General features: G+C 40.6%; 1 protein-coding gene and 1 long non-coding RNA gene across 5 annotated transcripts in view; one reads left to right on the forward strand and one right to left on the reverse strand.

Moving 5' to 3' along the window:
- LOC140508836 (uncharacterized) overlaps nucleotides 1-14,765 on the forward strand; it is a 75,712-nt gene that overhangs the window by 33,536 nt on the left and 27,411 nt on the right. The window lies entirely within an intron of this gene.
- The window catches only part of KALRN (kalirin RhoGEF kinase), a 963,226-nt gene that overhangs the window by 22,598 nt on the left and 925,863 nt on the right, over nucleotides 1-14,765 (reverse strand). For all 4 annotated transcript variants that reach the window (XM_072616710.1, XM_072616709.1, XM_072616708.1 and 1 more), the window contains one exon: nucleotides 231-258. In XM_072616710.1, the coding sequence (XP_072472811.1) occupies nucleotides 231-258 (28 nt within the window). The remainder of the gene's footprint in view (nucleotides 1-230; nucleotides 259-14,765) is intronic.

Consider the following 14,765-nt stretch of genomic DNA (forward strand, 5'->3'; position numbering starts at 1 on the left):
AATAGAAGCCCCTCGAGGGCAGATGCAATTTCATTTCTGACTTCTCATTTTCCTTGCCTAGCTCAGTTCCTGGCACATAATAGGTGCTTTAATAAGTGCTTCTTGTTGCTGACTGATCAGTCTAATTACGGCTCCCTGGTTGGAGGAGCCCATAGATAGCTCTAATCTCGTCCAATATGGTTGTTTTTTGTTTTTGTTTTTTGACTTTCAAATGCTTCTCTTTAACTCACCTTCTTGGATAAAATTTGGATTCAAGATCTGAAAAAAGAACAAGGCAAAGAGACAGAGAATCATTTTATTTGTAAGTAATTAAAGAAACAAACAAAATTGGGTTAAATTCAACCAAAATCCATTGACTGCCACAAGTATATGGGCTAATTTTCTCCTTAGGCAGGTGAAATGGTAAGGTTCTCTACACAAAATCAGGAGAGTCTTGGGTTTCAATCCTGGCCCTCTGTGACCCGGAGTAAAGCAATTCAGCTCTCTAAGTCTCGGTTTCATCTTTTGGAAATGTATTTCTGTCTTTGTATACCTTGCACCCAGAATGTAGCCAAGCCCATAGTGGGTGTTTAATAAATGCTTGCTGAAAGAGGTTTTTTTTTTTTTTCTTATAGGAAGAAGGTAGGAGAGGGGTAATAGATTTTTACCTATTAAAAATTAAATTAAAAATAAATGCTTATTGATTGCTTCTACAAAAATGAAGATGGAAACACTTTGTGAGAGACAGCAAAAAGTTAAGTTTCCATAGAAGCTATTAGTTGATGAAGTCATTGAGAATAAGTCACATAATAAGAAGGCCAGCAGACTGTAGGTGGACTCAGCCAATCAGGAGACAGACTTCAGAAAATTACAAAGTTCTTGATAAAGGAACCAAATGTACTGCTACCTGGAACTAGCCAAGAAAATGACCTAGAGTTACCTGTAGAAGGTTTTTCTTCACTGCGCTTGCTTAATGAAACTCATGCATATAAGCAGACACACCCTGCATAAAATTGTCCCTCTTCTGATCATGGGTCCTATGTTAAAGCATGTTTGGGAGAGGGTATCACACCAAGGGTGGTTATGTAATGGGCATGTGAGAAGAAGGTGACCTAAAGGAGAATGGACCAATCTTCTCCTGGTGGGAGAATCTGTCTTGAGCTAACAGTATATAGCTCATTTCACTTCTGTACTCAGTGCTCCCTCCTCCTGAAAAGAGGGTGGAGGCCTGCCTTGACCAAAATGTTCAATTCTTCCGAACTCTACAGTAGTAAATTTTCATTGATACTTTATTAGTGTCAGGCATGTCTCTAACAACTTACATTACCTACCTCGTGGTAAATAGTTCAGAGTAACTGGCAGGTGCAGTGGATAGAGCATTTAGACATAGAGTTAGGAAGACTTAAGTTGGACATTTACTAGCTGTGTGAACCTAAGCAAGTCACTCAACCTCTGTATGCCTCAGTTTCCTGAGGCCTATTGTCTGCCTCAATAGGACTTAACTCAAGCCTCAGCTTCCCATGCAGCATTCTGTAGGGGAGAGACAGCTGGATCTGGTGTCAGGAAGACCAGAGTTCAAATCCTCTTTCAGACTTTTACCGGCTACCCCTTGGCAGATTACCTAGTCTTCCTGAGCTTCAGTTTTCTCCTTCATAAAAATGGGAACAGTAGTATGCACCTGTAAAATGGGGATAATAATAACCTCTACCTCCCAGAGTTATAAGGATCAAATGAGATAATGTTTGCAAAGTATTTTGCAAAATTTAAAGCTCTATATAAATGCTAGCTATTATTATTCTGGGGAATAATGGGGAAAGTGCTTAGCAGACTTTACAATTCTTTCAAAATGTGAGTTATGATTAGTATTTCATAGGCTCTTAGAAGGCATCTAATTCAGCCTCTTAGTTTTATGGATGAGGAAAAGCTGAAGCTCAGAGGGGTGGTCATTTGCCCAAAGTCACAGGTATTCATCAGCAAAGCTGGGATTTGAAGCCACGACTTTTAATTTTCAATCCAGTATCCCCTTCACCAAACTATACAGCCACTCTCCCTTATCTAAAACAGAACTGCCTAGCTTGTCTATAGGCCTCACAAGCTACTGTCCTTTCTCACATGGCCTTCTCTCTCAGCCACTCAATGTATGACACTCCCCCTAACCCACAACAATCCCTTGCCTTCCTTGTGCTGAAAATTAAAGGATTGTCTTCTTTTCAAAATCCTCTTAATGGCTTACTCTTTGTTTCATCTTCTCCCCCAAATCTCCCATTCTTTCAGGGGCACCAACTTTCAAAGACACTTGGGTCATTATATTTCCACAGTGGGAAGAACATACTCCAAAGGATTAGCCATTTTGGGGGGTTACCAGTATGAGAAGATTTGATGAGACCTTGAGTTATCTCTGTCTTCCTTCTGGCCCCTGCCCATTTAGAGATAAATCAGAAAGGTACCTATGGATAGAGATTCTTTGGTCCATTCTTAAAATATTCCAAGAAGCTAGCAATTTTTTCTTGTAGTCCTTCCTTTTTGATAGATCGTAGCACACTTCAGCTAGAAGGCTCGTAGTGGTTACCTATTGTTGTTCGGTCATTTCAGTCATGTCTGACTCTGTAACCCCATTTGGGGTTTTCTTGGCACAGATATTGGAGTGGTTTGCCATTTCTTCCTCCAGGTTATTTTATAGATGAGGAAAATGAGGCCAACAGGATTAAGTGACTTGCTCAGGGTCATACAGCAGGTAAATCTCTGAGGCCTAATTTGAACTCATGAAGGTAAGTCTTCCTGACTTATCTGACTTCAGTGTCTGAGACTGGATCTGAACTTGGGATTTCCCTGATTCCAGGCCCCAGTGTTCTATCCACCATGTCACCTCCCTGACATCCAACGTCTTCGTTTTACAACTGAGGATATTCAGTCAGCCAACATTAAGCACTTACTATATGTCACATGCTGTTAAATGCTAATGATACAAAGATAGGCAACAGTCCCTGTTCTCAAGGAGCACACAGTGTGACAGACACAGAGGCTGAGAGGGGTCAGTGATTGACCCAAGATAACATGGGGGCAGAGGTGGGTTTAGAATCTGGAGAAAGAACTCTGTCACTAATGACATGTCCCTTGACCTCCATGGGCCTTAGTTGCTTTGTCTATGAAATGAGAGGATTGGATTAGATGACCTCAGCTCCCTACCATAATTTATGGTATGCATAAACATATACAGTTGACAAATATTACATATTTATGTGTATATATGTGTGTCTTTTTGAAAGACAGACTAGATGCATAGTAATAGGAAAATCATATATATATGTGGTTACATACAATCAAACATATAATTATATGTAACCGTATATACTTTTTGAGCACCTAGACTAGATGTTTAAACACGTATATGTATATGAATATATGTAAACATATGCATATACACATACACACACACATAAATTCATAAAACCACATACATGTGCATATGTATTGGAATATATACATACCAATGTGCATGTACACAAATTATATATTTGTAAATATAGGTTTAGGTATAGGCATAGATGTAGATCTAGGTACGGATGGTTTTCTTATGTGTTAAGCACCTATTTTGTGTCTCCACACACTGCCCTAGGCAAGTATAGATATATAAAAGTTAGTTAGTCCCTGCCTTCATGGAGTTTCAAGTCTAGTGGGGACATCTGACAAATACATAAATAACTTGGTTTTATTGGTTACCACGGCCAAAAATTTTACCAAATGGTCAATCTACTGGTGAGAAGCCTTCACGTATTTAGCTGGACTGATCTTCCAGATGCCAAACTAGTCTGTTTCTTGGACCATTGTCCTAATGTAGCATAGAGCCTGGCATAGTTGGTGCTCTCCTAACAGTGCCTTTGGGAGCCAAGGATCCCCTCCATGCCATGATGAGGCTTTGCAGGAGGAAGTTTTTAATGCAGATAATGTAAATAGAGAGGCATTCATGAAGGGTTACTGGAGGTGTGAGGGAAGAAAGCTTATTATGGGCTGAATGGGGGAAAGGATCAAGGGGAAGCTTCCAGGAGGGAGTGATGTTTTACCTGAACTTTAAAGGAATAGACAGAAATTCAGCAAGTAGAAGGGAAAGGAGAATGTTCTGGGCATAGGGAATGGCAGGGGAAAAGGTGCAAAGACAGAAAAGTGAGGTTGGGAGAGGGTGGTGCCAGGGATGATAAGAACTTTAGTTTGGCTCCAGTGTAGAATTTATGCCAGGAAGTACAATGATTTAAGTCTCGAAAGGTGATTTTTGATTATGGATTGTCAGTTTCTGGCAAAGGGCCTTTCTGCACCTCAGCGTTGCCTGAGGACCCAGGAAGCTATGTCTCTATCTGAGGAATTCTTTCATGGGTATATAGATGGAGTTTTACTCAGCTCCAGGAGGTTGTCTAGGCATTTAGGTAGCATGGTGCCTGGAGTCAGGAAGACTTGAGTTCAATCTCAGATACTTACGAGCTCTGTGACCCTGGGCAAGTCACTTAACCTCTGTCTGCCTCAGTTTCCTCAACTATAAAATAAGGATAATAATAGTATCTATCTCCCAGGGTTGTTGAGAGGAGCAAATGAGATAATTGTAAATGACTTAGGACAGTATCTGGTATATAGTAGACACTTAATAAATGCTTCTGCCCTTCCCTTCCCTAGTTCATTCCTTCACTGAGCTCACTACCATGACAGGAAAAGAGAGACAATGAGTCTATAAGCAATAAGGACCAGACCACTTTTAGGGAAAAATAAAGTAGTTTCTATCCTTAATTCCTTAAAAATTAAGGGCCTGGTCTTACCTAGGCTAGGGAGCTGGGCCAGAGACAGAAAGTTCGTTCTTTGAAGATGAAGAACAGTCAGATTTTTCTCTCTCATTTCAGTTTTCTTAAGAACATGTGACCTATTTGTTCAATGTAGGAAGTCATGGTAGAAATGGGATTAAAATATCTATAAATTATTAGTCTCCAGTGTCTGGATCTTGTGATGGACTGGGCATTTCAATAGACAGCATCCATTAAAATAATAAGTGGCTAGCATTTATATTGCCCTTTAAAGTATGCAAAGAACTTTATAAATATTACATCATTTTGATCCTCATAACAACCTTGTGAGGCAAGGGCCGTTATTATTCCCACTTCACAGGTGAAAAAACTGAGGCAGGCAAAGGTCATAACTGGTCCAGGGTCACAGTTAGCAAGTGTCTGAGGCTGGATCTGAATTCAGGTCTTCCTGACTCTAGGTCCAGCATTCTAACCACTGCTAAAATAATAACTGTAATGAGCACTGATTTAAAAAAAAAAATTATGCTCTCCTTGGCATCTAAAGTAGCCTGGTCTAATCAGCCTGACATGAAAATACAATGTGAAATTTTTAAAAGTTTTTTTAAAAAAATTTTGATCACATAGTCTTTCCCGTTGTGATAGGAAGGAAGTCCAAGAGAAAAAACATGATGTTCACATTGAGGCAGTGAAGTGAAGGGAGTGGAGTGAAGGGAGGTACAGAAAGGTGTATGTGCTTTAGGAGAATTCCTCTTTTGGACTCGGTAAAATGTTACGATCATGGTGCTCATTCGGGCAGGGTGTTCAGACCTGTGATTTCATAAGTGGAGGGAATTCCCATGGAGTAAACTCATTCTTCTAGAGGTAACTTCTTTGAGTCTTACAGCCTTAGAAAATTACCTGAGGGCACTGAGGCTAAAGGGCAGCTAGGTGGCAGCATAATGCACAGAGCGATGGGCCTAGAGTCAGGAAGAGTATTCTTCATGAGTTCATATCCAGCCTCAGACACTTACGAGCTATGTGACCCTGGTTCCTCATCTGTAAAATGAGCTAGAGAAGGAAATGACAAACCACTCCAGTATCTCTGCCAAGAAAACCCCCAACGGGGTCATGAAGAGTCAGTTGGACACAACTGAACAACAATACATTGTTTTCATCATTTAAAATTTTAAACTTTTAAAAAATTATGAATTTAATTATCACCAGAAACAACCTGATATACAAAAACAAAAAACAAGATTGTGTATGGAACTGTCTGTTGCAGCTTGTTTTTTATTTTAATTTAAATAATTTTTGTGGGTATTAACACAGTCACCCTGCTTGTGTCCACTTCTGAACTTCGTTTTCTACTGCTAATTTTAAAGTGTTCCAATACCTTTCCCTGTCCTTTTCTTTCCCCAAATAGAAGGCCCTCTTTAAAACCAGGAAAACTGGCAAAATAAATTGATACATGGGCCATGTCTAAAATGTATGCCTCATCTTACACCTCTAATCCACCACCTCTTTCCCAACAAGAGGGAAGTATGCTTCATTATCTCATCTTTTCCAAATAGTTCTTGTCAGGCAGCACATGGTACTGAACCAACTAGATTTCTTGTATAATCCTTCCTTGGGTTCAATTCCCTGACCATGGGATAAGTCTATTCATTACAGATGACATTCTTCCCCCTCAGTAACCCTTGGAGAGGAATGATTAAGCACCTACTATGTTTTAGACACAGTTCTAAATACTTAACAAATATTATCTCATTTGATCCTTATATCAATCCTTGTGACATAGGTGCTACTATTATTCCCATTTTACAATTGAGAAAATTGAGGCAGAGAGAGTTAAATAACTTGCCCAGGGTCACAAAACTAGTAAGTGTCTGAGGTTGGATTTGAATTCAGGTCTTCCTGACTCCCGGCCCAGCACTCTATCCATTGCACCAGCTAGCTTGGTTAGAGATAACCCATTCTTCCTATTTCCATCCTGGAGAGGATTAAGAGGAAGAGGCACTGTGTTATAGATAATATAGAGTCAGAGGCTGTTGTTCAGTCATGTCTGACTTTTCCTGGCCCTGTGGACCATATTGTCCTTGGGGTTTTCTTGGCAACAATATTTAAATGGTTTGCATTTCCTTCTCCAATGGATTGCAGAAAACAGAGGTTAAGTGACTTGCCCAGGGTCACACAGCTAGTAAGTGTCTTGAGGTAGGATTTGAATTTAGGTTCTCCTGATCCCAGGCCTGGCTCTCTATCCACTGTGCCACCTAGCTGCCCCCATAGATATCAGAACACCCATTTTTTGGGAAAAGGACTCACGTACAAAAATATCTATAGCAGCTCTTTTTGTGGTGGCCAAAAATTGGAAATCGAGGGGATGTTTATTAATTGGGGAATGGCTGAACAAGTTGTGGTATATGAATATAATGGAATACTATTGTGCTATAAGGAATGACAAACAGGCAGACTTCAGAGAAACCTGGAAAGTCTTATATGAACTGATGCTGAGTGAAGTGAGAACATTATACACGGTAGCAGCCACAATGTGCCATGATTGATTTTGATAGGCTTAGCCCTTCTCTGCAATGCAAGGACCTAAAACATTCCCAAACAACTCATGATGCAAAATGCCATCCACATCCAGAGAAAGAGCTATAGAGTCAGAACACAGGATGAAGCAGACTATTTTCTCTTGTGTTTTGTTTTGTTTTGGTTGTTCTCATGGTTTCTCCATTCGTTTTAATTCTTCCATGCAACATGACTAATGTGAAAATGTGTTTACTAGGAATGTCTGTGTAGAGCCCATATCAGATTGCCTACCATCTTGGGAAGGGGGGGTGGTGGAGAAAATTTAAAACTTATGGAAGTGAATGTTGAAAACTGAAAACAAAAAAAAAGAACACCCATTTTTAGAAATATAGGAAATGGAGACTTAGAAAGGTTACATGACTGACTTGCCATTATCAAACAATGTCAGTGGTGGGCTTTGAACTCAGGTCTCTTTTGGCTCTAAGTTTTATACAATGGAATAATATAAGAGATGGAAGACCTGTGTTTTAATGTCAACTTCATCCTTGTGTCAACTCTACTACTTGACTTTGAAAGTATGAGCTAACTTCAAATCCCTCTTTAGTAATTAGACTTCCCACTGTATGAAGGGGAGAATCAGGCCTTCCTTCAGTGAGTAGATCTTGGGAGATAAGCAGAAGGAAGGCCCAAAAATGTCTAAATTTTGAGGATTAAAAAATGATTTGTAGCTTTTAGCAGCTATTTGACACACTTGGGAGGCTAAATTAATTCTCTGACTTTTGTTTGAAACTAGTTCACCCTCTGGTTTCAGGATGACAGTTTCCACTGGTAATGTACTTTTTGACTCAGCAGATCTGTAGATAAATAACTCACCTGGCTTGCTTCTTTCATATATAAAGCTCAGTATTCTTTCTTCTGTCTGCTGCCTTTCAAGGAATGCCCTCCCCAAATTGCATAGAGCTCATCCATCTAACTATATATCATGGTCTGAACAAAAGACAAATTTCATCTGCTTGATTTTTCCCTTGTGGATTGTTAGGCTGAACCCTTTTGAGTGGTTATAGATCTCATTTTGGAGGCATTGTAATGTTCTGAGACTTGATGCAACCAGAACAGTTTCATTTGGAAACAGGAATGTTGGGAGAACCTCATAATTTATAACAAAACTCTTTTCCATTTGGTCTCTGTGCTGGACATCATGGTTCCAAAGAAGAAAGTGAGGCTGGTGACTTTGCACAGCCCACCCTTACTTAAATCCAAGTGACTTGCATGTAAGTCATAGCATCACCTCCCTGATGTCATGGTCTTCTGGAAGAAGGGAGGACAAAAAAACACCACCTAAAACAAATCAGGTTAGGTCCATACGCTATTATTTTCCTTATTTTATGTTAATATGGGGAAGATGGTGTTGTGGATAGAGTGCTAGATTTGAAGTTAAGAAGACTTGGGTTTGTATCCTGGATCTAAGACTCATTCATCATATGACTTGGGGTGAGTCCTTTCTTTGTCTGTGCCTCAGTCAGTTCTGTAGGTAGTATCTAGGTTGTGATATGTGTTGGTGACAGTAGGGTCCACGCTGGTAACCAAATAGCATGCCTTGTGGTCCTGTTGATTATTAGTAACCAGAGGGTTAAAGTTATTTCTTTGGTTATTTCTTTTAAGGGGTTTTTACATGATTTTGACATATGCACATACTTTGTTGGAGGAAAGGCCCAACCCATCCTGAGTTCATTTAAGGATTTAACTGAGAGAACAATGAACTGTCAAGATTTCTTAAGAAATTCTTTTCTCCGTAAGTAATAGTGGAACCACCACATTTGAACTCTTAACATCCCAGCCTCTTGTGAGCTACAATGAGATATCAGAAATAGCCCTTTAAAAGAAGGTGAAAGCAGCAGCAGCTCGGTGGTGCAGTGATTAGAGCACTGGCCCTGGAGTCAGGAGGACCTGAGTTCAAATCCAACTTCAGACTTGACTTGATACGTACTAGATGTGTGACCTTGGGCAAATCACTTAACCCTAATTGCCTTGCTTTCCCCTCTCCCCTGCAAAAAAAAAGATGAAAGCAGCTGGACTAATATAATAATAACAAATGCCTTATGCAGTGCTTTAAAGTTTGGAAAGTGCCTGTACATGTTAATCTTATTTGATCCTCACGACTCTGTGATGTAAAGGCTATTATAATCCCCATTTACACAGGAGCCCCCAGGCTGAGAGAAATTTAGTGACTTGCCCAGGAACACACAGCCTGTAAAGTATCTGAGTAGGATTGTAATTCAGGTCTTCCTGGTTCCTGGCCCAATATTCTACCTAGTTGTCAGGAAAGAAAGAAAAGGAAGGAAGGAAGGAAGATGAAAAGAAAGGAGAAAAAGAAGGAAAAAGAAAGAGGAAGAAAGAAATAAAAAAGATATAAATTAAACCAAAGGTACACATAGGAGGTCCTTGCTGGAGAAACAATCTTAAGCATCCTGAGAGTTCAATTCTGAAGATATTCTTTTTTTAAAGGGAGAGTATGAGGGGAGAATCTACTTTAGAAATCTGATCTTATGTGAACAGCAGAAGGCAGGTTTACTTCAAGAAGGAGAGGAAAAGTGGAAAAGAAGGCAGCAAGATTGGAATGTTTTACCCCCAAATAGAAAACCTCTAACTGAAGGTGACCCATCTCCATGAAAGAATCCTGTGTTCTAGCACCTTCTTCAAAATGGGAGAACAGCAGAAGGGAATGATACTCCGGCCAGAGGAAAAGCCAGTGGAGCACAGAATAGAACATGTTGGCTTTGGGTAAAAATGACCTTCTGTGGATCTAGGTCTATTCTCTATTTCTTGTTGAGTCATTTCAGCTTCTTGGTGACCCCATTTGGTGTTTTCTTGGCAGAGATACTGGAATGGTTTGTCAATTCCTTCTCCAACTCATTTTACAGGCCAGGAAATTGAGGTAAACCAGATTAAGTGACTTGCCCAGGGTCACATTGCTACTAAGTGTCTGAGGCTAGATTTGAACTCAGCAAGTCTTTCTGGTCCTCTATACGCTGCACCACCTAGCTGCCCATACCTCCCAGTCAAGCCAAGAGAAGACCCTACTTTGATACAGAATTTTAGTAAGTAAGGTCAGCCTGTCCAGAGTAAAACACAACCTTCTCTTTCATGAAATGTCTCTTAGTTGTGAAAAACAGCACAGAACTGTTTGCTGCCTAGGACGTCAAAAGAATCTGATTAGGATTAAAGAAAATGAATGAGAAAGTGGCTCTAGTGGGGATTTAATACAATTACTTGTCTTTTTCACACTCTGTAAGAGGAAGTAAGCTGTCCTAAGCAGAAATCTACACTGAAAGAATACCAGATGAGACTTAGTCCCCTTCCATTTGGGGGAAGTTCATTCCCTGAAAAACCCAGGGATTTGATCTTTAGTGGGTTGTGTCCTGGGATGGAAAAGGAAAATAGGAAAAGGAAAGTTTTTCCGCAACAGGGGATTCTGGAGAAAGGCAGATACCAGGTTTTTACTCTTTAGGAAAGATGATGTGTTTGAGAGTCATGCACCCGGAACCCAGATCCAGAGGTGGAAAAGTGATTTTAATTTTCCCCACCTGGTAGGACATGGGAGGATAGAGAGGAAGGAATTATGGCACAATGGAAGAGAGGAGGAGATAAGAAAGAGAAAGAAAACTGGAGCATGGGTTTTACTGGGTAAGGGGGAGAACTAAACATTCAGAAATGTACAGCTGGAAAGGGGTCTTTTGTGATTATAGAATCCATTCTTCTCACTTCCAGTAGGCTCACGATTAATCTATTCAATATCAGGGGACAAACCTGTTTATATTTTAAGACTCTCCATAAGAAATTCCTCTTGTCTGCCCCTAACATGTATTCTACTGTTTACCAGTCCTCAAATGAGATAATATTTGTAAAATGTTTAGTATATTGCCTAGTATATAGTAAGTGCTGACAAAATACTTGTTCCTCCCTTGGCCAAGAAGGTCTTCATGTATCTTACCTAAACCTTTATATTCTGCCTCTTTTTTTCTATTCCCATTCTGTTTAGTTTCAGTAGAAACTATTTAGGAGGAAGAATTTGGGGGAAATGGGGACAGTAGAAAGTGTAAGGGATAGGAAGAGTGAGAGTGGGAAGAGGTCACAGGACAGTGAATGTCATTGTAAGTTTTGGACACCAAACAGAACTTTTTCCTGACAGATTGGTGTAAAGAGTGATGCTCTCAACCTGAGATACAGTCAGGTTAGTCTTTTCCCCTGCAAAGTGAGGGGGCTAGACTTTATCTCCAAAGATCTGTTCCTCCAGCTCTGACCTTCTACGGTTCTGGGATTTTAAGATTTTTTTTTTTAACCTCTGCTCCTTCTTAAAAGAATACAATGCACATCACAATTGTAGATTTTCTTAATGTGTCATGAGTCCAATTACTAGAGATATAGACCTCTTGTATCTCCTTGTTCCATTTTATGGTATTTTTAAAGGCCTGGAAGAATTTGAGCTTCCTTTTTTTTATTGCAATGTCTTAATCTTTCAGACAAGTTAGCGAGTGCCCGTAACAATTCAGAGGCTTTAAGGGCACAGCTAAGGGTGCCTAGCAATGTAATGGTAAAATGGGTTCTTTTACCTTTGTCATCTGCCACCTTTCCTCCTACTCCTCCCTCTGGGTCATCTCTTCTGGCTACACTGGGGATAATGCTGTTCCTTTCCTTTCTAACTGGGATGTGGAATGCAGTTTACCAAATACCTCCTAAATGTCGGGTGCTGTGCAGTCATGCTCCCAAGTCATGGAGGAGTTTACAATCTCATTTCCCTTCCTACTGGCACAGTAGGAAAACTTCTGAATTTGTCATTTAACTGTTGGTCTGGATTCAAATCCCAGATGTCTTGCTACAGACACGAACGTGGGCAAATTGATTAATATAATAGTTCAACTCACGAAGCATGTATTAAGCCCCTCCTATGTGCAAACTACTATGCCTGTCTTTAAGGGGCTTACATTTACAGAGAGAGAGAGAGAGAGAGAGAGAGAGAGAGAGAGAGAGAGAGAGAGAGAGAGAGAGGGAGAGAAGGAGAGGGAGAGGGAGTGAGAGCATTTGTACAAATAAATAAATGTGGAACAGTTTGAAGAGGGAGATAGTGTGGACCACTAGGGGGTCAGGTAAGGCTGCCAGAAGGAGGTGACACCTGAGGTGAAGCTAGAAAGACTCAAAGGATTCTATAAGGTAGAGAGAGGAGGAAGTGCCTTCTAGGCATTTGGAATAGCTTGTGCAGGCTTCAGATGGAGTGCTGAGTTCAGGTGCACAGTGTAGTTTGTAGTTTGGCTGGAAAGTAGATTGTGAAGATAGTAATGTGAAATAGTTTGGAAAGGAAGACTGGAGATCGACTATGAGGGGGTTTAAAATCCAAGTTAAGGAGCCTGTATTTTGTCACAGAGAAGTCACTGAATGTGCCTGAGCAGTACAGCAATATGGTCAGACCTGTATTGGATGAGGATTATTTTCATAAAAGTGAGAAGAATTGACTGGAGAAAGAAAGACTGGAAAGCAGGGAGTGCAAATAGAAAGCTATTGCAGTAGTCTCAGTGAAAGGTCATTAGAGCTTGAATCAGGGTGATGGCAGTCTAGAGAGGATGATATGATTATAAGAGATGATGTGGTGGGAGAATCAATGAGACATGGCAACTGATTAGATATGGGTGGTGAGGGAGAGGGAAGAGTCCAGAGGGATGAGTTGTAGGTTGTGAGCTCTGGGGACCAAAAGAATGGTAGTACCCTGAATAGGGGTATCAGGAGGGGCTAGGGGCTCTTAGATGAGAAGAGATAACTGAGTTTGTTTTGGATTTGTAGAGAGGCTGAATGGGACATTCAGGTACTGATGTCCAGCAGGCAAGTAGTACGGTTGGACTGGAGTGATTATAGAGAGGTAGGAGAGAGAATTCTACTTAGAGAAATGATCACTGAACCTTTGGGAGCTAATGAGATATGTGTGTGTGTGTGTGTGTGTGTGTGTGTGTGTGTGTGTGTGTGTGTGTGTGAGAGAGAGAGAGAGAGAGAGAGAGAGAGAGAGAGAGAGAGAGAAAGACAGAGACAGAGATAGATACACAGAGAGACAGACACACAGAGAGACAGAGGGAGAGGGAAGAGACAGAGAGAAGAAAGAAACAGAGAAAGACAGGAAAGAGAGAGGAGAAAAACAGAAAGAGGAAGAGAGAGACAGAGGAAAGAGACAGAGAGGAAAGAGAGACAGAGAGGGAGAGAGAGAGAGGGAAAGGAAGATGGAAAGGGAGATGGAGAGAGAGAGGGAGAATGAATGAAATGAAACAGACTGAAGCAAGGAGTAAATTTGGAGAGGATAGGATGAAGGAGAACTTCTCTCATGGTCCTTTGCCTCTTTCTCTGACCATTAGGAGAAGAGCCATCTCTTCATTAGCAAATGGAACAAAGAAAGATAACAAGGGGGATGGTGTAGGATAAGAGGTTCTTAACCTGGGATCTTTGGTGCCCCAAGAATTCTGAGGATATATGTGAGGGGAGTCTATGGACTTGGACAGGAAAAATTACATCTTTATTTTGATATAATTAGTTTCCTTTGTAAGTTCCTTTGTAAGTTCCATAGACTTCCCTAGACTGCCAAAGGGCTCCACAACACAAAAATAGGTTAAGGCCCCTTAGCATAGAGGAATTCTAAGGTGTCAAGAGGAAATGGGGAGTTTGTGATTGACTGAGTATATTTTCTCAATAAAGGAGAAATTTATGTCCTCTGCTGAAAGAAAAGGGGAGGCTTGAGGAGAAATTTAAAGGTCAAAGTTTGAAATCGCTGCTGTGGGAAGAGTGATAATAGATTGGGAAATAATAAAAGGACAGTGAAGGTCCAGATGAGGGTGGATAACACAAACATTGTTGGGTCTTCTTAACATAGTTCAGTGACTTTGTTTCCAGAGGCATTTATGACAACACTCAGTTCAGAGTAGAGAAGATGGTGGGAAGTGACCTAGGAATGGAGTTTAGGAAAGGGGCATTACACATGAACAGTGGTAGGATAGGGAAGCAAGAGATTCCAGGGTAGAAGACAGGATGTAATCAAACTGGTCTAACTACATGGTCAAGGGGTGATGAACTAGGAGAGCCAGAAAAAGGGGAGTGTCTAGAGGCTGCAGTACGGATGCAGATTGGATTTAGGAGTGAGGCAGGATGAGAAATGGAAGGATTGGTGGTTATGGTCACTTAGCCTCTCATCTGTAAAGTGGCAGGATTAGACAAGAAGGCCTTGAAAGTCCGTTGCATCTCTACATTTGTCTTTTACCTTATGTGTCAGTGCCTGACACATAGGGAATGCTTGTTGACTGCACTATGTTGACTGCACTTCCTCAATTCTATTTTCCCTGATTCTTCTCTGCATTTTTGCTTTTTTTAAAAGCAAGCAATCTTTAATAGCAGCAAATATAGCTGTTCTCAGGCAACGTGGTCCCAACTGACATCCCAACTTGCAGATCCATATGCCACCTC

Source organism: Notamacropus eugenii, chromosome 5, assembly GCF_028372415.1.
Source record: "Notamacropus eugenii isolate mMacEug1 chromosome 5, mMacEug1.pri_v2, whole genome shotgun sequence".
NCBI lineage: Eukaryota > Metazoa > Chordata > Mammalia > Diprotodontia > Macropodidae > Notamacropus > Notamacropus eugenii.